Genomic DNA, 22831 nt, shown 5'->3' with positions numbered 1-22831 from the left:
TCTAATTTTCATGCATCTGGGAATACCCATAATTGGCTCATCTGAATACTATAACCCTGCACCAGCACCCGGATAAACATACCAAACAAACCAATAATCCAATACACAACATTTATAACCTTATTCATCACACTATTTATTATGTAAGCAATAAACTACATCTTAAGTCATCTTTAAAGGCAAATATTGACAGAAAAAGGTAAAGACTTATGCCAGGAAGTCGCAATCCTGCGTTGAATTGATTGCCTCCTGTCCTGCCTCTGTTATCACTACGGATAGTACAGGGGCGATCCAAAGAATTCAAAAGAGGGGGGCACCAAATGGAGACAATATGTAGTTAATGTGAGATACGCGAAAGCGCAGCGACCAAGCCTACAACAAAAGCGAATGATGGTGGCAGGGCGGTACAGATTTGTGACCAGGGGGGGGGGTCTAACCGGTAACCCATACTTCACGAGGACCGAGGGGGGGCTGGGGGGGTCCCTCCCCCAAAAAACTTTTAAAATAGACCCCCTCAGATCCGTTTCTCAAGCCGCTAGCAGGGGGTCCGGACCCCTGACCCCCGAACCCCTGGGACTTTGGGCACTTTTTTAGGGCTTAAAAGATGCGGCAGCGGGCATACTGTAGAGATTTAACTCCATATGGCAGCAACATTTATGTTAAATTATCATCGTGACCAACCCTCGGATGTGCGTGGGCAAGACCGTCAAATGTACCAAAATACATTACCGTCTGAAATGTTAAACCATATATTTCGGACATACATGATTACAGAAGCACATTCACATACTCAATATAACATTGCAGCTAAGAAAAATATTGCAAATTTAAAAAAAAAATCTTGGTGATAATCGGAAATCATTCACAACTTGAAAGGAAATTTTATTGTAAAGATTCATTACAAGAATCAAAATAAAAATATACTTTCTTCCCTAAGAAAACATCCGGGTTACATACCATTAACTATAACATTTCGCCAGGACAAATTTCTCCTAACAATTAAAAATCAAAATTCTTGTAAGACCCGGGAATGTTTTCTTTGGGTCAGAAATTCAAGAAACATGAACTGGGACAAATTTGAATATTAGTTACAACATTAAAAGGTCTGATCACAAATTCTGACGAACCCTCATCTTGGTAACCTATTCACAACATTGAAATGAGAAAAAATAATTTTGCAATTTTGTAATTTGTAATTTTTTAATAATGTAAATTTTTTATTATTCTGTTTCAAAAGGGGGGCACGGCCGGATATGCCCCCACTAAACTCCGCGCCGGGTCAGTAATATATATTTCGGCCTCTCAACACTCTCACACACAAAAACGTAAAATGGCCCTAAAAACATCCCAGGGAAGCAATCACACCCACGACAAGGCATAATTCCGGTGTATACATCATAACCTAGACGTACACCGACTGAATCACTGACCATCTTCGCGTCCTACTTCGTGACATCCGTTTCCAGTTAGCAGGCGAAATAGATCCAACATTATTAAAAATCGGCAGAAAAGTCAGAAAAAAACACAACCCATAAGTACCAATATTCGCCGTAACAAATACTTAACTGGTCATCGCCGCTACCGGCGTATCCGCACCTCGGCGACGGAATACTCAAAAGCCGAACCGGCGTACAAGGGGCAATGGACCCACTCATGCCATGTCAATTACTTTATTCAATTTAATCATAGAAATTTATAAATATACAATCGCATGAAATGTGTAAAAAAATATAGGCATGCTACGTACGTCGACCCGTACTTAATTCTCGAGCTACGACGGGAGCCATTCCGTCATACTTAACGAACAAAGAGAATGCGCGGTCGCTGCCAGATTTCGAAAATACGCCTTGAAATAATCACTATTAAACCAGATATCTAAACCTACCTTAACACCTAACCCTAAAGCCTAACCTAACCATAACCCTAGGAACCTAACCTAGACGCCTAACCCTAACCCTAACCGCCAAAAAAGGGCTCGTTTAGATTTGTGCCGTCAATCTGCATTTCCTCCCTATACCTTAAGTTAAGGAGGGAATGTTCCTCCTTCTCTTACACCTCTTGACCTTTGACCCCCAGCTTCGACATCCCAACTCGTTTTCGGATTACCCCCCCCCCCTGTTCCGACTTTCGAATCCGTACGTCGAGCCGTTTAGATTTGTGCCCAACTGTTGACGGACGCATGGACACACGGACGGACGCACGGACAATCATGCGATTCTACAAGCTGCATCTGACTACGTCAGATGAGCTAAAAACCACAGTGCCGCGTTTACTGTTATATCTATTATTATTATTGCCGTAATTAATGGTTTCAGCCACACTGCAAGATCATCTGGTTGGAGAAACAATTATTGCTGACTACTTGCTGTACTGGATGAATAGACACAGGAGATTCGAGTGAGTTTATTTACGTGCGAGTTTAGACTTGCATTATTATCAACATTAACGCGAGTATACATGGCATGCGACGTACTGAGCTTGTGCTTGCAGGTACGTCGAGCACTTTGGTTTGAAGGAGCCCACGGATAACATCACAGAACTGCTCGTGCCGATTGCAATACACAGCAACAAGATACAGAAGATACGAACGTCTGAAGGTATGGCTTCTATGATCCCGTGATTGCAGTATACATTGCAGAATTTGCGTTGCTAAGCACTGCGCACAAGCATGAACCAAAGCAACGCTGGCAAGCGTCTTGCCCGAAAAGATGCTTTGTTCTTACGTCCTAAGTGTATGCTAATAACAATATTGTGTGCCCTAGTCCATCGAAGGGATCACGTGAAAATATATTCACGCAATGTTTTCTAACTTGGCCATTCGTTCATGCAAATCGGCTAATCTATAAAGTTACCAATAACTGTTAGATCTATATAGTAGATGTACAGGTACTACCACCGATTGAAGGGCTGTAAACGAAAATTCTTTTACCTCTCATTTCGATATTTGCAAAGGACGCTACGAATACAAGCCGAACATCTCGCAGGCGGCCAGGGTGGTTATGGCGGCATTCAGAACGGGAAAGCTCGGCAAGTTTATGCTCGACGATGACGCGCTTGACTCCTTATCGGAACCAGCGGTGGCAGACAATGCGGGAGACGCGAGGCACCGTAGCTGACAGGTATACGCGGCCACGGCGCCAGTAGCAGGCTGCAGCTACGTACATGCTTCAGACACGTGACAGGCAACCGTGAAATGTACAACGCGGCGTGATTACGCCTGGACTTGTGGAACGAGCCCGTTTTCACAAACTCGTATATTCTTACAGAGATATTCCTGTAGATAAAATGAGAGTAGTGTAAATAAAGAGGCATTGAAATGCTTGGTATAATGACTGATAATTTCTACTGTCTAATCTGTCTACTAATTGAACTACTGTGTAGTTCCAAGCGGTTTTTCTAACTACAATGAGAAAACAAGATCGACAAACACAAAACTTAACTTTATAATTAAGACACATGTTATACTGTCACTTTCCACTGAGTATCCATAAACACCATTTGCCATAACATACCAACCAATGTTTGCCACGTAAAATGTATAAATTTATTGTCTAACCTTCTGTCTTGATAAAATAATAAAGACTGTGATACATGCATCACTACCATCATTTTAAAAAACGTCTGTGGGCAAAATACAAACATGTGCACATGATAACCTCAATACAGTGTTATTTATACAATAGATAAGTCACTATTGTTCATTTATACTTGGTTACTTCACTTCGACATTTCTACATTATCCAGCTGAATATCGACACAGTAATTCTATGTTTTGATAGGATTTCAACTGGGATTAATTTAAATTGCCATCGTAATTTAAACTAACATGAAAAAGTATTCACATATAAACAGCACGTAATTAATAACTGCTTGTTGTTTACTTGCTTTTATCCACTTGTATTTTTCACATAATACATCAACAGATGTCATTGATATGAATGATTTTAAACATATAGCAGATTGTAGTAGCTGCAATTCTGGGAGATATTTTTCTGCTATTAACAGACAAGCCTATTTCAACACCTTTATGTGATTGTACAGAAATAACCCGCCCTTGCACAATACAATGCAGCCAGAAGTACCAAAATGAGAATATCACTGAAATTCTGTTGGAATCATAGTAAGGACAAACCGTAAAAGTTGTAATATAATGAACAGCATATTACAGAATACGGCAATTATAAACCAGAACCTCCTCGAATGATGTGCCGATTGGTCGAGGGCACCTTAGGGAGTTCTGCCACAAACTAGAACATGGAACTCTCCCATACGGTTTGGCGAGAGATCGCACAAAGAGGACCAAACGTGATGATATTTACAAAGTTACGTCCACGGCGGTTAGATGGGCTTAATCTTGAAGTGAAGGCCGATGAGAGAGAAGACGAGACACTTGAGATCTTGCACCAAGTAGTAGAATGTTCGCAGTCCCTCCGGGTCTCTGAAACAAAAGCACGTTGTTTTACAGTACACCGTGCCATTCCATTCAGAACTATTCTGTGTTCATTAACCCATTCATGAATTTTCTTCCTTTTATGTTTTTACTCACAAACAGCACGATTGAATTCATAACAATATTATCGTGCTGATCCTCTTACTTATATATAAATAAATAAATAGGAAATATGAAATCATATATAATCACACCAATAACACTCATGGAAATGTGACAATATTAAGTGATTAATGAGATTCACGATGAACATTTGAGAATTTTAATCGCAGCAAGTCAGCTCAAAATGAGAAACTCCAGAGACTACTACTAAACGCTTCTCGACTTACTTGCTCTGGTTGACGTCTACTAATGAGCCAATCTTCGACGTTGTAAACGAGATGTGTTCATCGCCTATGACTATCTCCAATTCCTACAAATAATATTAATTGAATTGATTGAATGGAACCTGAAGATGGGAACATAATATAAACATATTAAGCTTATCTGCAAACAAATAACTGATCAACGGTGGAAAAGTGGACTGCAGAATCGATCGTTCACTCCTGTGCATCTCAGCGAATGTAACACGACACTGGCATCCAGACAGTTGAACTACGAAAATCAGCGCAGGGGCCCTCTACGTGCGACGTACCTGTCGACCGACTCTGTCCGGCTGCGGCCACAGGGCGTCGTCTTCCTGCATCACCTCACTATCCTGAATCACTCTCTTTAACTCATCCATCACAGACTTGTGAACGTAGACCTGACATGCAGCAAAGTTTATAGGCTGTAGCAGTGTATATTAGTATAGTATTATCTATTATATTAGTATATCTATCTATCTATCTATCTATCCATCCATCTATCTATCTACACATATTATATAAATATAGCAACCAATGGAATGGTTCGCGACGTGATAGCAGTCAAGAGAGCAATATGCTGACTTATAGTGGATTTTACAAATGTAAAATTCTTGGAAAGTAATTGTGATACATTTGCACAGCATGCATATGATTGAAGCAGTTGAGTATTTAAACTCCATAACAAAATCAATACAAGGTATGTCTAAAAAATACATTTCATTACTCCTTTCTACACTACACAAGGTTGCATAAGCATTATGTACCTCTTTCCTGATCATTGTGTCATTCTTGTAGTTGGAGTTGTTGGCATATCTAAGCTTCCCTGCAAATATTTTAACAAAATTAAATATGTGTATATATAATTCAAGTACATTAAAAAAGCTTATAGCCAGTACCCTTTATTCTTTAAAATGCTCTCGATGGTAGTTATTTATCAACATTAAATGTTTCAATATTAAAACACATTTTTAGATGAAATGGCCCTCAATTTATCATTAGATTCAGAGTAACAGGTAAGCCTGTGTCTTCCCTTGCTTAGGAAATAGTCTATGCTATATAATTTTTTGATACTTGTTAGTGTCCTCTACACTGCATATGGTGATAAGGTAGCTCAGGCAGATAGTGCTATGAGCCAGATTTCCCAACTACTAAGATGAGAAGTTAACAACACACCCACGTTTTACGCACTTGGAAATATTAGATTATACGAGTAAACACCAATTTAATGACAATTTCTAATACCCCGAACAGACTGTAAAATTTGATACGGTATTAAACTGTAGCGTACAGATTGTAAATTTGATCCTATGTTAAATGAGTCATCAGTTCTCAGTTCAGCTTGCCACGTCACCCCGCAGACAGCAATTGGTCAACATAAATAAGGCTATGCACATGCGTATTGCTATTTCGCACCGGGTCTGGCCTGCGTGTAGCGTACAGACGCAGCTTGGTGCGGGATAACTTATCCCGAGCAGGGACCTCCATTTGCGGGGCCAAATTGGTGCGAGTCAGTGCGTATTTGGAGCGTGATAGCGCGCGTACACACTACAAAAATTTGGCGCGCACCTGATACGCACCAGTTTAATACCATATCAAAAAACTTGCAGTCTGTACGAGGTATAATATTGTCAAGTGGCTTACACCGCATCCCGAACAAGTGGAAACCGTCCGTCAAGGCATTATTGTACTTTTGGAAGAGTTTATTACCCAAACTCAGCATGTATGACACCCAATACTCAGGGATAGAAATTAACTTTTTAACACAGGAGTCCAACGGACTCCCTACCCTCAAATAGAAGGAGTCCGCAGCAAAATGAAGGAGTCCACAGTCTGAGGTTTAAAATTTAAGATATTAACAATAAAACATGGGCTTATTGTGAAGATTCATGCGGTTGCACCTCTGCCAAATTTTCTTTGGACATTAACTGAAAAAATATGGTAATTCCGCGAGGCCGTGCTCTGGAACAAACTAGTTAGTAAGGCAAAATTTTCAGGGAGTCACACCGACTCTTGCATATGACACGGACGTTGATCAGGGAGTATTTGTCTCCGGACTCCCGTTAATTTCGCACCAGCTACTGTTTTTAACCTTACTAGAGTCAACTATACAATATTTAGGCATAGTAGTAACCCAACCAGGCTGTGTGACAAACGTCAATATACACAAGGTCCCCTAACTCTAGCAAAGACCATTTCTTGGAGCTAGGCATAGTAGGTGATTTTTTTCTTAATGGCTTTAAATTTTTTTCCATGGTTATAATTTATAAATGCCTACCGGCTACCATACCGGCATACGGCATACAAAGAGAACACTACGGCTCCGACGTCAAAGAGCTTAGATCAAGGAACACAGCCAGTCAGTCACTAGTTGGTACGGTATGTTGTACCCAAACTTGGAATCTGCACAATCTCGAGATTGTGCAGCGATTGTGCTGCCCAAACTGCGGATTCCTTAGTTTGGCTGACCAATCTCAAGATTGGGCAAACTGCGAGTGTGTGGTGTGCGTGGCGCAAACTAGGAAGATATTTATCTCATATTAAATCTTATCCAATTATTTATTATAATCATTTAATATTTATACAAAGGTGCCAAACACATTGAGGAAAGAAGGTATACGACCTTATAGTTATGATATAACATTTGAAATCCTAATAATCATATATGTTTGTGCATGCTCTGTTTACCTCTAGATACAATAATGTAACCCAAACACAGGATAGGGTTACAACGCGAGTGTATCCTTTTGTGTAGAGGAACCCCTGAGTGAATCACTCAGGGCGGTTTGCTGGTGCGTTTTCAGAGACTAGAACTTCCAAACTGAGTTTATTCTCAACACAAACCTTTCTCCGCTATCCTGGAACTTACTATATATCACAATACTCTGTATTAAACTGATATAACGTGTTACAAAAATTCGAAGTGACGAGCGGCGGATATTTCGAGCACCATTTCGGTTGACCTGTGACGTACGCATTCCCAATGCGCATAGCGTTCAGCTAACTTCGTAATTTTAATTTTAATTTTGGTCACACGTTATATTAGTTTAATACAGAGTATTGTGATACATAGTAAGTTCCAGGATAGCGGAGAAATGTTCGTATTGAGAATAAACCCAGTTTGGAAGTTCTAGTCTCTGAAAACGCACCAGCAAAACGCCCTGAATGATTCACTCAGGGGTTCCTCCACACAAAAGGATACACTCGCGTTGTAACCCTATCCTGTGTTTGGGTTACATTATTGTATCTATGTTTACCTCTGTTTGCCCAAACTGCGGATGCACTGAAATTCCAGGTTTGTGCAAGATTCCAAGTTTGGGCACAACACGGTATGGCTTGTGGTTCGGGTAGGAGTCTACATTTAGATTCATGGTTCAAGGATAGAGAACATGGGTCCCAATAAAACCAATGTCATTTACATCAATATAAATATAATTATTAATATTATATCAATATAATAGGTTAGGGTTATGATTAGGATTAGGGTTAGGGTTAAGGTTAGAATTAGAATTAGAGTTAGGGTTAGGCACATTGGTTTTATTGGGACCCATGTTCTCTATCCTTGGGCCAGATTCATTATATTTTGTAGTTAGTGGGTCTGATAGGCCTAGTGATACGGATTAAATATTATGCCGGTTCAGGGGCCACATTGATTGCATTTTGACTAGTTTCTGGAGCATTTACTCGTCTCCGAATTACATATTTGAAGGCGACTTACCATCAGGTCTGAACTCAAATTCAAGAAATTCGTGACCGAACTTTCCCTTGTGCCCAACATAATATCTTAAATAGAAATCAGTCGAAGCCATGGTGAGGATAATTTTCTCAGTAAATTTACTACAATAACGATACGCTTGTTTTCTCGCCGGTCGTATTGAGATTGTCGCTAGATTCATTTTAAAAATTTAAGCAATTTTATTTTTGATTAAATAAACTTTTACGCAAATAAACTAAATAAATGTTAGTAATAACTTTGTCTTTTTGTTAAATTTGTGCTGTAATATATTTAAACTACGGTATTTTGATTATTATTTTGTATTCTATACGGAAATGAAAACGTAGCTAAATGTCGATGGTGCTGCCATCGTTGTCAGCGGACAGCGGCGAACACGCGGGAACAGTCTTAGATGGACACGGCTCTTTGCGGATTTGATTAATAGTCCGAGACGACCGCCTATACCCGTGAAACGACGTACACGGACAAAGTCAGGCTATGTCTGATTCAGGTGACACAGAGTCAGAAATGGCGGCCTTAGTTCGCGCCGGTGACATTCAGAATAATGGAGAGATCGACAATCCTGTCGACTTTCGACGCGTTACTCCGAAAAACAAGGCCACCGTCGTTCTCGGCGCGCAGTGGGGCGACGAAGGTAAAGGAAAGGTCGTCGACATGCTCGCCACGCACGTGGACATCGTCGCGAGATGTCAGGGCGGAAACAACGCCGGACACACGGTCGTCGTCGGCGACAAGATGTACGACTTCCACCTGTTTCCGAGCGGCATCATCCACACGGCCTGCACGTCGGTGATCGGAAACGGCGTCGTCGTCCACCTCCCTGGTCTCTTCGAGGAAGCGAAGAAGAACGAGGCTCTCGGACTGAAACCGGACTGGCGCAAGCGTCTGCTCATCTCCGACCGCGCTCACCTCGTCTTCGACATGCACCAGGCCGTCGACGGACTGCAGGAGCTGCGGCGCGGGATCAAATCTATCGGCACGACGAAGAAGGGAATCGGGCCAACGTACTCGTCCAAGGCTGCACGCAGCGGCATCCGCGTCTGCGACCTCCTCGGCGACTTCCAGCTGTTCGCCGAGAAGTTCCGGAACCTCGTCGACTCGTTCCGCGGCATGTTCCCGTCGCTCGTCGTCGACGTCGACGCGGAACTCGCGCGCTACGCCGGTTTCGCGACCGAGATACGGCCGATGGTCGGCGACACCGTCCTCTTCATGCACAACGCGCTCGCCGACTCGGCGAAGAACATCCTCGTAGAGGGCGCCAACGCACTCATGCTTGACATCGACTTTGGCACGTACCCGTACGTTACGTCGTCGAGCTGCGGCATAGGGGGCGCCTGCACGGGTCTCGGCATCCCACCGCGCAACGTCGGCGACGTCTACGGTGTCGTCAAGGCATACACGACGCGCGTCGGCGACGGGCCCTTCCCGACGGAGCAGGAGAACGAGGTCGGCGGGAAGCTGCGCGACGCGGGGCACGAGTACGGGGTGACGACGGGCCGCCCGCGCCGCTGCGGCTGGCTGGACATCGTCCTGCTGCGCTACACGCACATGGTCAACGGTTACTCCGCGATCGCGCTCACGAAACTCGACATCCTTGATTCGTTCGACGAGGTTAAGATCGGCGTCGGTTACCGCAGCGGCGGCGAGACGCTGCCCAACTTCCCGGCCGACCCCGCCGTGTTGCGAGCGATAGAGGTCGAGTACATCACGCTGCCGGGCTGGAAGAGTCCGATCGGCGCGCTGCGTAAGTTCGAGGAGCTGCCGGAGAATGCAAAGACGTACGTGCGCACGATCGAGGGCCTGATGCGCGCGCCCGTTAAGTGGGTCGGCGTTGGGCAGTCGAGAGAGTGCATGATTCAGGTGTACTGAGTGTCGCACGCGTGGTTTTTCTCTCTTGACGGCGGGTTGTCGACTCGGCTCCCAAAGCATGCACAAATAGCGTTAGCGTTATATCGATTGTGGGTGCACCATTAGTGTTGATAACGTGTACGATTAACGTGGTACTCCGATTATTTGAAGTGTGGCGACAATGTTGCGATGTCTCCCGTTCTTAGCAATCTGGTTAGGATCTAATGAGCATGGTGGTGGTGATAGTGACGTGTGTCCTAGACATTCGAGCCTTCTATGTGTTGGTCTCAAGAATTCAAGAGTTCTTCTAAACATCGAGGGATGTATCACTACTATAAATACTTGGGCCCAAGGATAGAGAACATGGGTCCCAATAAAACCAATGTGCCTAAACCTAACCCTAACCCTAATTCTAACCCTAATCCTAATCCTAACACTAACCATAACCCTAACCTATTATATTGATGTAATATTATATTTATATTGATGTAAATTACATTGGTTTTATTGGGACCCATGTTCTCTATCCTTGAACCAATACTTGTATGGTACAATGTATGTATCCCATAAATTTATAATGTACCTGCATGTAACAACGTGTGAAGTGTTTGCAGTTGCCAAATCGTCTTGTTTCTAGATTTTTAGCTGTGTTGTTATCATGTAATGCAACAAACCTTCGGTTGCATGTTGTGATTAGTTGTTGCGTGGTGAGGATGCTACAATGAAACCGTTAGTAAGAATTTCACGTAATAGTATAATTTTCCTAACAGTAACTGACATCAGGTCGGAGAAGAAAGTTCTTCCGTGCTGCATGGTAAATACTTTTGCACATCAAGGTTTATTTTGTTATCACATAGACAGTAATTTTGCATACTGGGTAGGTAGATTTTGGGTTTAATCGAATATATAAAATAGCGGCTCGATACAGTACGGGCAAAATGGCAAATCTATCTATGCCCTTTACCCACTTTTTCTGCCACACCTATAGTTAGTTATAGCAGGCACGTTTCCTCTGCACTGTGTGCGAATGCTGAATACCGATAGGGCCCCTTAATAACCCCTGCGCAATCGCTCCAAGTGCAGGATCGGTTCCTTCCAGCCATTCTCGGTGGCGACACGACATTATGACGTTACAAGTAAGTGGCCACACGTAGACCTTCTGTGACAGGTCCGGGAATGGCCCTCACAAAGTGATGTCGTCGGCGATGGGTCGTTTACGGGAGATACTAAAGAGAGTAACTTTATGCTGCTTGGAGCTTTTATTCCGAGGCATTTTAGTGCAATTACAGTGCTGCATTATGGGACAGATTCCCTGTCTATAGCCACGTGTTGTTTAGCAGGTGAGAGTGCATAATCGGATGTAATAAAATTGTATATAAAAAGTTGTCTTCTGGCTATAAACGCTTCCAAGTTCCCTTTTTCACAATACCGAACATGTGTACGACTGTAATAATATAGGGCAGGGCCCAACTAAAGCTGTATCGATATACATAACGAACGGCTATGTTATTGTGTTGGGAGTAAATGCTGGAACGCCAGCTGTTTAGAAGTAAGAAAAGCCTCATTACCAATGTACACTCCCACTCGCGAAGAGAAAGCAAAAATGTCTATGCGCGGCCTCTCTACACAAGCAGGTCCAATGTTACTGGAAAAAATCAATGCCAGACGGTGGCATACCGAGTTCAGGGTATGTCAAGTTGTTGATACACGCTCTTCCAAACTGCGTCACATTAGACAGCACTAGTTGTTTATGACACGTTTACAAGACAAAACTAGAAGCATACATGTGAAAAAAAATCTTTTAATTATCGATCGTGTTCAGATAAGTTCCAAGACTTGAATGATATGAAACAGACAAAAATACTATCACTCTGGCACATCTAACTATATTGTGCTTTTACTCATCACAAAAGAGAAAGGGAATCACAACAGCACTTGCTCCACAAGCAAATGTGGAACCAACCACGTACTACTACTGCATATGTGTTCGTGTCAAAGTGCTGGCGTAACATAAGACACTGTACAGCGGTACACCACGCGTTGGAAACCCCACCCCCCCAAGCTATTTCTGAACCAATAATTCTGTATATGTATATAAATACACGCTTGCTTTAACGACATATGTAACATCGTAAACGCTGCACGCTATACGTTGCCACGCGTGAGGAGAGGACGGGATGTGCTATAGGTTTGTGCTAGTGAGTTACTCGCACGCACGCTGTAAAGAATATCAGATTATCCACACTCCCACCATGATACCATTACTAACTGTACGTCGGTTCGTCTTACTGCATAAAATCGACTCCCCTGGACCCCTAGTAAGACATACATTACACCAAGATTACACACCTACAAACTGCCGTTAGAAGAATCTGAACAGGTACGACTGACCTATGGACTGACAGAGTAATGTATGTGGCACGCGGGGGAGGGGCGAGTTATGAAGATAAATCGATACCATTAGGGCCACGCGTGTTTCAACGATCACGATTTGCCTTGGCACCCTTACCGGTACGTGGAAATATATTATACAACCTCAATTGTAAGTCACGTACGTCCCGTTTTGTCTGATTTCGACCCAATGATTTTATTTCGCTGCGATTTTTTAAAGTTCGTTATTCTGAAAAGAATACATATGCATGCAGCGATTTCAACAACGCATCAGTGATTCAGTGGTTCTCCGTATTTGCGAATGAATGAAGTCTAGAATCTAGATAGTACCTGGTAAGAAAACTCTTAAGTTTGTATGAGGATTAATGATTCCAGGAAAATCGAGTTTCGAACATGGATTGCCAATTGGTGTATAAATTCCATAAACTGACCATAAAAGGCTGGTAAATAAATGTAATTCAGTACAGAAAACGGTCATATGCCAACACCTTCCTCTGATATTGTAGCAATTCAACAGCATTCATGTAAGCATAAATCTCATGACACATAATGACGGTGGAGATTACGATAACTCACCACTCTGTGATAGAGGTGCGTCACAGGCTCAAAACGTATATGAAAGATAGATAGATTCTCTAGTTTGTTTTACTGCATAACTGCCACTCAGCGGAAATGTTGAGTGTCCTATACAGACAGGTATGTTCTAGTCTAGAGAGATGTGTGCTAATATATGAAGAATACTAGACTCTGTCAACATGATCACAGTTCATGTAAGCAAGGTGTGCTGATAACACAGCGCCCGCCACACGCACCTATAATCAATATTTTTTTTTAACCAAAACAACAATTCCAACGGAGGTACACCTACTAACTAAATACATACAAATTCTTCACACGAAAACCACATCTTCATAAAATTTACATTCAAACGTGCATAAATTTAATCGTGAGCAAAACGGAAGGCATATCTATTGTAGCTAGTCGTCTAGACAACCTGCTCATGATTCTTATACGGGTATAATAACCACGCATCGAATTCTACACCTGTCATTTCGCCTGTGCTCAACTCAATCCAACAGCTAACACTTTATAGTGAAATGAAAAACAACTGAACATAGCTATTCAGCTAATTCTTCGATAATTACATGCCAACTTGCTGCCGAGGCCAGCAACAGCAATCATGCAGTATTGTGAAATGGAACTAACTTCGATACAGCATAGAAACCTTCATTACGTCACTATTATGACTTGTTCCCTTTGAGTTTCTTCATGATGTCTCTCTGTTCCAGTGCCGCACGCCTCTTTCTCTGCGAAAAAGAGCAGAAGCGCTGAATAAATACTCAAAACATTAACACATTGATTCCACCCCTTGCCTTCCACATCATCGATTGTGAATAATGTTGTTATTCGTGTGTGCATGCACGTGTTTGAATTCTCGTGTAGAATTTTAGTATTTGTGAAGTCAAATCGAAGGTTCAGTTACCGTTTAGTTTCATTCTCAATCTTATCTGCTATTCTCTCTGCATGGTTACACTACTCAGCTAACTAAATATTGAAACAACTAGTATCTAGTAGCATCACGTAGTCACTAGTCTGCGTGCACTCGTTCATACAAAGTCTAATAGCTGGTGCACCTATCTCCTCATGACTGGAGATCTAGAGATGCTGGCACGGCAATAAATACCCCGCCAAGACGCTCCTATCGGTTTTTGTTTCGGCATCCAGCATTTACATTAATTCTGCTTCGCACACTGTATAACACACTTGCCCTTTGAATAACCTGAATTCCTCTGCCCCCCCCCCTTCCCACACGTCTATCGTCGAAAAAATTTCTCCCAATCCACTAGGTGATTCCTTCTCGCTATTTCGCCCGTACACCACACCGCAGACCCCTCACACGCACAAATTCAACTCTCATGTGCTGCACTGCCACGCGGAAGGCACTCGAAATAGTCGGATCATCATTAATAATAGGCTGCGGTGGGAGTTTCACGTTACCCTACGTTAGAGCTGCATGAGGGTGCACACAGCCGGCGCGTTTTGCCGCTCTCATATAACGCGCCGTGGCTGTCGGAAAAACTGACTGATCCGGCGTGGTTTCGTTACAGGATGTTTTCACTGCGCGGCGGAACGCGGCCCACATTAGCTTACGGGAAAGAGTGATCTAAAGAGCGTATTCATCTACGTTGTCCCTGCACCGACCACACCTTGTACTATCCCCCCCCCCCGTGCTCACATAAATTGCTATCACGTGTAGCGGAGGGAGGGCATAGCTATGACATTTAGAGGGCGCGGTGTGGCGGTATCCGCGTAAATGATCTCCCGCGATGCTACCTTAATCTACCGCTGCACTTTCATTTCTATGACTATCGTTGCAATTTCTACGTTTCTGCGAAATCTAAGCCTTTTCGGACAGACACTGAGCAAAATGTGACCAGACGGCTGTTTAAATGAGACCGATGGTAGCTAAAGATAACCCAAGGAGAAAATGGAGGGTCCAGTGAGTACCAACGACTCCTGTAGTAGCACAGACGGTCAAGGGAGATAGCATGCAGCTCACAGAACAGCTACGTGCAACACGAAAAAACACACCAACGATCGCATCGCACACGCACACACATACAAATGGACACTCAAGTGCTGAATGAAAATCAATTTACGGAAACGAAGAGGCAAAGAAATCTCTTTCACGTTAAAACGCGAACATTACGAGCACAAGTTAAGGCACAGCGACTGCGCGGAAATCACACAAGGCCACAATAAAAAAAATATTTGTTTGCCCTCACCCGACCCAGGCTGAAAAGTTTGGGTAGGTAGGTAGGCTTTTTTTTCTTTTTTTGAGGGGGGTCTTTTTACAAATTCAGCATGGTGTCTACGTGCTCGGGTGTGCTTGTGTGGAGATACCTTTTATGTTGAATGTTTGTTTTGCTTGGTACATATAATGTATTGCCTACAGATTTATATTATGTACAGTAATACAATTTGTAAAAAAAAACATAATGGGAAAGATCAATAACATTTTTTGAGTCGGGCCCTTTTCGGCCGGTCGGTCGGGTGAAGGCAAACAAACAATATTTTCTTTATGGCCCAAACTAAAAATAAAGCGAGCCCAACGCGCCGATATCGGCTGCGCGGCCGCTGGAAACTAGAGAAAGAAGAGAGACAAAAAGGACGATCATTACCGAGGGACTAATAGTATTTCTATCCCAGGCTTCTATACTTTCAAACAAGTTTGCCCTTACACTGGGATGCTCAGCATTCCCAACTACGTCAATTATTTCCGATATCTTCCTAGTTTTTCCCGGTGAGTCCCCGCCAGCCTCACCAGACGTGCTGGGCGTGGTTGTGGCGGCGGCCGAGGCTGGCAGGTTTAAGCTCTGCAACGGAACAAAAGCGCAGGTAAGACAGAATACGACGCACACGAACATTCACATTCAGCTTACCGACTCTGTCAGTGCCTGCATGCAGAACAGAACAGAAATCTTGAGTCAACACACACATCACGTTACATTCGCGGATGCGATTTCGAAAACTAACCAACTATTTGTGTTGTATTTCGAAAACTGACCCCATCGAGTCAAGTTCAGGAATGTTTATAAGGTGCGCGTGTGCGCAAGATCCCAACTTTGTGTCAAGCTAAAGTCTTAGTGTCAAAATTACCATAAAAACTGTTGATGTTAATAGTTAATGTTAGAAATTGCACATACAGTGTATGTTAGAATTCGACATACACTAAATGGTATTATGGGCAAACATGCATAAATTATTTTGTAACATAATTAAATTCAGTTCAAATTCGAATATACAATAAGCATATAATAATTATAAATACGTTATTTCTCCATAAATGCACAAATATTAAGAGTTGCTATAGTTTCATAAATTTTCTTATATAACTGGAAGGATACCAATATTGCATGAGTGAAGTTGCAAGTTTCTTTGCAAGTTGCAAGTTTCTTTATCAAATTTATTATTTTATGATAGCAAAAATTAAAAATGCTCCCATAACAAAATATGCACTGTACTGCAGATAAGCTCCAGTAAATTTCCTTTGCCCCTGCATGAGGTATGATTTAAATGTATACTAACTACAACTTACAAGTTAGTTAGTTACTAAAAAGTTATCTAATGCTCTGCAATCATCAAAATTAGGTCTAAATTGGCCCCCTAGAAATAACAGAAAAAGCTAAAAAGTTAAGACTACTTATCACTTTGATGATAAAAAAAGTACAAGGTGGTTGTTTTCCCACAAATAAACCTAAAAATTGTAAGGAATGTAGAGAGAACAAGAGCACCATCTGTTGTCGGAGTTTGTAAAAACAGGAAATTCTTCACTCGCGTATGGTTTCCTCTTTATTTACATGGTAACATAGCACTGATTTTTGCCACTGCTAAAATATCCTACAGAAGAGTTACTCTTGGTTGGAGCATGTTTTCAATGCTAGCTATTCAGAAACAAGTGCCGCAGAGCGACAGCGCTCAACTGATGTGTACTGTAGCCGGGTACTCTTCTGATAAACTCACTGGCAACCGAATCAAGTGCGCCCTCCCGCCACCGCATTCGCGCTCAGAGCATATATCTCAGGGGCGGATCCAGGATTTTTGAAAAGGGGGTGTCCAGGAAGAAATAAAAGACACTTTTTCCTGCTTACTTTTTCTGGTGTTTGGAGGGACACTTTGGAGGGGTTTGGGGAACCTCCCACAAGATTTTTTTTTTAAATTGGTGCATTCTGAGAGCATCTGAGCAGTAATTTTGATTTCTAGAATGCAAAAAATTATCAGATCCGGTCCCCCGGAAGCCTGCGGACCCCTCTTTGCCCATTTCTAGGTTTTTATAACGAATTTACATATATATAAGTAAATCTTTATCAGAAAAACTAGCACTAAACAAGATTTTTTTATGGAAACAATATAAGAGAAGTGTGTGTGTGTGCGCGCGCGCGCGCGCGTGCGTGCGTGTGTGTATGCTTTTTTCCCCTTTTTTGTGGTAAAAAGGGGGGGTCCGGACCCCCTCGACCCCCCCTCTGGATCCGCCCCTGTATCTAAGATACTACTAATACAGATCTAAAATCTATGATAAGCTTTGCTATACCGGTAGTACAGTAATAAATATACACCTGTGTAACTCTAATGACTTCGCTATATTAACATGTTATCATGGATATGCGTCGAGCGCGAGCGTAGTGGTGGTGGGAGGGTGTGGGAGGGTGGTGGGGGAAGGGAAAGGGGAGGTGGAGGTGGAAGGGAAGGGGGGGGCTCTAATAGCAAAAGCAGTTCAGTCCTTTGTTAACACTGTTACAGTCAACATATCCATGTTTAACCCTCCTCTTGAGGGTCAAAAAGTTATCAGACACTTACTCTTCGCACGTCAGAGGAAAGCACATTTCATGGTCCTTTCAATAAAGTGATAAAAATGGTAGGTCCTTGCTGAAACAAAAAAGTTTTGCACTCGGTCCGTTAGACCATGTGCTCAGAAAATGTCTGATATCTGACCTTTCCCCCACTGCCCTTTGACCTGTGACCTCTAATTTTGCGCTGGTGATGGGTTTCCTCCCCATCACACTATACATCGAATATTGAGAGCGTAGGTCAAGCCGTTGAGATTTGTGGCGCAATTCCGTATTTCCTCCTATACCTTAAGTTAAGGGGGAAATATTCCCCCTCCATTGACACACCTTGACCTTTGACCCTTGACCCCCAAATTCGACATCCCGAGTCCTTTTCGCGATCCCCCCCTCCCCCGACGTCTCGAATATCAAGACCAGGGCTCGAATTAACCAAATTGCCGTCGGTCCCCCTATCAATCGCCGTACTGCCCCTGAAAATCCAACCCGACCGACGGCAGTGTCCTGCCTTGCCCTTTTCTGTAATTGCCGTCGGTGCCTCTGGCTAGACTGGTTCGCGGCCACACTGTTTGTCGTAGAGCGTGTACATTGTCTAGCAGAGAGTGAGGCCGGATACCAGCCTACCCTTCGGCAAAAACAATAACTGTAAACGTGGCTTGCTGCCAACCGCTGCCAGTAGACGATCGATAAATCGTGCGCCTGCGTATGCCCGTGGTAGAACACGAATATTTAAATGCTGCACGTGGACTCGGCCCGCACGCGATTTAAAGCGCGGGAAACAACGCTCGCGCAAGAATGGCCAGCTGTGATCTGTATGGTGTGTAACTTGCTAAGTGCAGTAAATTTAGAGAAATTTTAGTAGAATTCATACGATGACACAAAGTTTTCCATAACAATGGTCTAGGTCTGTGTTGTATTATCATAATTATCTGTTCTTGTGTCAACAAGTTATCAGCACTGGCATGTGCTGCCACCTATGGAGGTTGAGGAAAACTAAATAAACATGGCTGGTTTCTGTTAACGCAAGGCTTTTGTCCTACTCATTATTTGTGTCTAATTAACGCCCACAAGATAAACCTCCTGACTCAACAGTCTGGGCTAGTGAAAGTTAGGTCAGGGCTAGTGGTTTTCGTCAGTTACTAGCCCGATGGTCTAGTGAAATAAAAAGTTAACGTTGAACCCTGTTACTGTACTTCCAATAGTAGAGGTTGATGTATTAATTTGTTATGAGTTTTTCTTTATTTTACAAAAGTGCCTTGGTGCCCTTCTCAAATTTTGAGAGTTGCCTTGATGCCTTTTAAAATTGCCTCGGTGCCCATCCATTTTAGAGAAAATTCAAGGCAATTTCTCACATGCCCCAAAAAAATTGCCTCGTCACTTAATTCGAGGCCTGATCAAGACCATACGTCGAGCGGTTAAGATTTGTGCCCAACTGTTGACGGACGCACGGACAGACGCATAGACGGATGGACAGACAATCATGCAATTCTACAAGCTGCATCTGACTTCGTCAGCTGAGCTAAAAATAGCACACTTATGTGATACAGTGTAAAAAAATACACACGTAGCTGACTATTATCATAATCTAGCTAACATTAATGGAAGATCATAATTTTTATGTGTCCCCCACCCATTCTTCTAAGGAAAACATGCCATTTAGATTTGCTTAAAGTTTCGGATCACCCACACAAGACTAAGGTGAATATTTTGAACATTTGCTACTACCACCAAGATCAATAACAAATCTGTGACTGATACAAAGGATTGTATAATATTTAGATTGTTGTAAAATATTACGCTTACATTCCCAGTAACATACGAAACTAACATCCCTGTGTAGCGTGGCAACCATTGATGAGTATACACTGTAAGCAAGGGAGTAAAACCTACCCCTGCACCCAATAACAACAATGGAAACTGCGCACGACAGCATCGAACCCACCGACCGCACCTCCGTTAACGCCGTGTTTTCGCGGCCGCGCCGATCGGACGTTCTCTTGTTTACTTACGGCGAGTCTGCCGGGTACGAGGGCCTCGAGCCGGTGCTTGAGCGTCTGCACCTCGAATTCGCAGTTGGCGTGAGCTAGCTTCAGCTCATAGAGCAGCACCATGTCGCAGCGCACGTCGTTGAAATGCGTCGCCACCTCCTCCGTCGGCATCGGACTCTGCTCTGCAGCGACAAATCGCACGGGGCGTTAGTAATATAAACACCAATCACTGTCGGTGTCATACATTTAGTGAGTGATCGATGTTAGGAATATAGCTGAAAATCATGGCGGGTATTAGAAATATAGGCACCATTCACAGCCATTGTTACAAATATAGCAACCAATCATAAAGGGTACGGGGAATACTTTTAAGGCACCTGCAAACTATCTTAAAATTAACGCATTTCATACTTAGTTGAAAAGTAATCTTAACTGGTAATATTAACTGGCAGAAAATATTTTTACCGATGCCCAGTTCTTCCAGGAGTTGCTCAATTGCTTTACTTTTTTTCTGCCCGAGGGAGGTTGGTAGCTTCATCTGAAACGAAAAACATAGATGCAATACATGGTTGTAATTATGTGAACAAATCATAATACAATGTGATAATCATTATGTATTGTGCCTCTTAAGCTGCGTTCACATGAGGATTTCAGTACCGTACTGAGCGTTCACACGATAAAAATATTCAAGACTTATACGCGGCCTCCCAAGTACCATACTGAAATACGAGGCTTATTCGGCGCGGAAAGTGATTCCGCGCTGAAACAACTGAACAAACCGTGCTGGCCGCGTATTGTCTGTCGTGTGAACGCAATTCGAGGCCTCGTAAGCCGTGAAACTGTAGTACGCTGTAACATTGATACTAGGCAGTGGAGTGTCGTTTTTCGCTTAAGGCTCATGCCATTGAAAATAATTCTCCGAATTTCTTTTTGATAATCGTCTTCATCACCAAAGCATTCGTAATGTTCATCTGGATCATCATTTTGTGTAATTTTACTGAAAAACTGCCACAAATAACTGACTTTCATGGGCGCCGCCATCATGAAAAACACTTCCCTCTAACCGAGAAATTATTTATTATACCTAGCCAGCTAAGCCTCGATTCCCGTGTGAACGCTGCGGGTTGTGTTAGCACTGTATTTCAGCCGAATTCAGCACCAGATAAGTACGGAACCAGCGAGGCCGTAAATCTCGTGTGAACGTAGCTTTATAGTCAGACAATTTTTTAGAGAGAGAGAAAGACAGAGAAGACAGACGAGAAAATACAAATGAGAAGTGAGAGCTAAAGAAAGAAAGAGAGAGGGAAGTGAGGAAAAACCTGTACATATGGAAAGCCGCAGGAATGCAATAAACTCACCCTGTGGCTACGAAGGGTCACTCCTGACGTTTTGAACTCTGGAAACTTAATTCCAGTTGTATCTGGAGTGGTCTGAAAAGCAGAATAAATACAGATAACTGACATGAACATCAAAACAATCTGAGACAAAAGTAATGACAAACAATGAGACTATACAAAGGGTTTCTTCTGAAGGAAAATTAGACAAAGGAGGTAATGGCCAGTTTGGGAAAAAAACGGGCATGATGGATTCAAAGGCATGCCGCAGGCACGCACGCAGAGGTTGCAGGCGGACAAATATTCCAGAATAACTCTAAACATCAACTCAGGTGCACTCTAAATATGCCAGAAGCACGTGGTGATCTATTTATTTTTGGGTTGACACTATTTTGACAACGGCGGGTAAATACATGAACATTTTCACAACGGCGATGTTAAATTTGACAACGGCGGTGCGTCACTGTGCCTCTTATGTATAAGAAATCCTGTATACCATATTATTCAAGTGCCTATTCAAGTGCAACTTTTTCATTTAGGGTATATATATTCTATTTTTATTATGTGGCTTTCAATAAACTTCATCTCGGCTGCTTGGCAGACACTGATGTAGAAAACTTTCATAATTGTTCCACAGGAGCCCACAAACCCTTCCTAAACCGTGCAGCACGCCCTCCCCCAAAGGAGCCAGCACTCACCGAGGCCTCGCCGGATGTGACCGTGGCGCCACCTTTCGACAGCTTGTGCGCGACCATGTGTTTCTTCGGCTGCTTTTTCTGCAGGCGGCGGTCGGAGTTGTCTGCGGCGCTGATCAGCTTCTGCAGGTCCTGCGCCTTCTTCTCGCGCTCGCGCTTACGCTGCTCTATCTTACGCAGCTCCTGCATCAACGTCTCCTCCTCCTCGACCTGTCGACAACGAGAGGCGAACGCGTGAATGAGAGCAGAAAGGAGGACGTGTGAACGAGAGGAGAGGAGAGAGAGAGCGCGTGAATGAGAGGAGAGAGGAGGACGTGTGAACGAGAGGAGAGGAGAGAGAGAGCGCGTGAATGAGAGGAGAGAGGAGGACGTGTGAACGAGAGGAGAGGAGAGAGAGAGCGCGTGAATGAGAGGAGAGAGGAGGACGTGTGAACGAGAGGAGAGGGAGCAGATACGAGAGGAGAGAGGAGGAGAGGGAGAGAGGAAGAGGAGAGAGGAGAGAAGGAGAAGAGGAGAGAAGGAGTAAGACGGAGAGCTAGGAGAGAAGGAGAAGAAAACACGTGAAGGAGAGAAGAGAGGCAGAGGCGAATAATGGTAACGAGGAGAGAGGAGAGAGGAGAAAGCAGCAGTGAACCCGAGAGCAAGAAGCAGGACGGAGGAGAACCAACCGTGAAACAGCGGAGTGATGAGAGGAAGAGGA

General features: G+C 43.2%; 4 protein-coding genes and 2 long non-coding RNA genes across 9 annotated transcripts in view; 4 read left to right on the top strand and 2 right to left on the bottom strand.

Annotated features, from left to right (window-relative positions):
* Window positions 1-605, top strand: part of LOC106811004 — a 4593-nt gene extending 3988 nt beyond the window's left edge. The window contains exon 3 of the long non-coding RNA XR_001394090.1: window positions 595-605. This is a non-coding gene — a long non-coding RNA (uncharacterized LOC106811004). The remainder of the gene's footprint in view (window positions 1-594) is intronic.
* LOC106811002 (mitochondrial GTPase 1-like) overlaps window positions 1-3339 on the top strand; it is a 14626-nt gene extending 11287 nt beyond the window's left edge. For both annotated transcript variants that reach the window (XM_014814513.1, XM_014814512.1), the window contains 3 exons: window positions 2316-2397; window positions 2491-2597; window positions 2953-3339. In XM_014814513.1, the coding sequence (XP_014669999.1) occupies window positions 2316-2397; window positions 2491-2597; window positions 2953-3116 (353 nt within the window). In that variant the 3' untranslated portion in view covers window positions 3117-3339. The remainder of the gene's footprint in view (window positions 1-2315; window positions 2398-2490; window positions 2598-2952) is intronic.
* A 177-nt stretch (window positions 3340-3516) lies between these two features.
* LOC106811003 (protein mago nashi homolog) lies at window positions 3517-8673 on the bottom strand. The gene is made up of 5 exons (XM_014814514.1): window positions 8513-8673; window positions 5562-5620; window positions 5085-5195; window positions 4780-4862; window positions 3517-4438 (listed from the first exon to the last, which is right to left on the bottom strand). The coding sequence occupies exons 1-5, from the start codon at window positions 8601-8603 to the stop codon at window positions 4339-4341; spliced, it is 444 nt and encodes a 147-aa protein (XP_014670000.1). The 5' UTR covers window positions 8604-8673; the 3' UTR covers window positions 3517-4338.
* Window positions 8674-8943: 270 nt separating this feature from the next.
* LOC106810997 (adenylosuccinate synthetase isozyme 1 B-like) lies at window positions 8944-11873 on the top strand. The gene has a single exon (XM_014814505.1). The coding sequence runs from the start codon at window positions 9008-9010 to the stop codon at window positions 10397-10399; it is 1392 nt and encodes a 463-aa protein (XP_014669991.1). The 5' UTR covers window positions 8944-9007; the 3' UTR covers window positions 10400-11873.
* A 286-nt stretch (window positions 11874-12159) lies between these two features.
* The window catches only part of LOC106810996 (DNA methyltransferase 1-associated protein 1-like), a 20875-nt gene continuing 10203 nt past the window's right edge, over window positions 12160-22831 (bottom strand). For 2 of the 3 annotated variants that reach the window (XM_014814503.1, XM_014814502.1), the window contains exons 9-14: window positions 22135-22341; window positions 21461-21532; window positions 20568-20640; window positions 20124-20284; window positions 15952-16146; window positions 12160-14076 (exon numbers count right to left, since the gene is read on the bottom strand). In XM_014814503.1, the coding sequence (XP_014669989.1) occupies window positions 14011-14076; window positions 15952-16146; window positions 20124-20284; window positions 20568-20640; window positions 21461-21532; window positions 22135-22341 (774 nt within the window). In that variant the 3' untranslated portion in view covers window positions 12160-14010. The remainder of the gene's footprint in view (window positions 14077-15951; window positions 16147-20123; window positions 20285-20567; window positions 20641-21460; window positions 21533-22134; window positions 22342-22831) is intronic. The other variant, XM_014814504.1, reaches the window with a different exon arrangement.
* Window positions 19045-22831, top strand: part of LOC106810999 — a 24484-nt gene continuing 20697 nt past the window's right edge. Inside the window, exon 1 of the long non-coding RNA XR_001394088.1 lies at window positions 19045-19205. This is a non-coding gene — a long non-coding RNA (uncharacterized LOC106810999). The remainder of the gene's footprint in view (window positions 19206-22831) is intronic.

The sequence above is a fragment of the Priapulus caudatus genome, unplaced genomic scaffold, assembly GCF_000485595.1.
Source record: "Priapulus caudatus unplaced genomic scaffold, Priapulus_caudatus-5.0.1 Scaffold494, whole genome shotgun sequence".
In the NCBI taxonomy this organism is placed as follows: Eukaryota; Metazoa; Priapulida; class Priapulimorpha; order Priapulimorphida; family Priapulidae; genus Priapulus; species Priapulus caudatus.
Note: the sequence above shows the minus strand (reverse complement) of the source record. Positions and strands in the feature narration are given on the sequence as shown.

What these genes read in the sequence shown, in the direction of transcription:
- LOC106811003 (XM_014814514.1), bottom strand. Translation starts at nt 8,603, where the DNA reads ATGGCTTCGACTGATTTCTATTTAAGATATTATGTTGGGCACAAGGGA. An exon ending in ATTTGAGTTCAGACCTGATG is followed by an intron (nt 5,621 to 8,512) that starts GTAAGTCGCCTT and finishes AAATATTTGCAG; the next exon opens with GGAAGCTTAGATATGCCAAC. An exon ending in GTAGACGTCAACCAGAGCAA is followed by an intron (nt 4,439 to 4,779) that starts GTAAGTCGAGAA and finishes CTTTTGTTTCAG; the next exon opens with AGACCCGGAGGGACTGCGAA.
- LOC106810997 (XM_014814505.1), top strand. Translation starts at nt 9,008, where the DNA reads ATGTCTGATTCAGGTGACACAGAGTCAGAAATGGCGGCCTTAGTTCGC.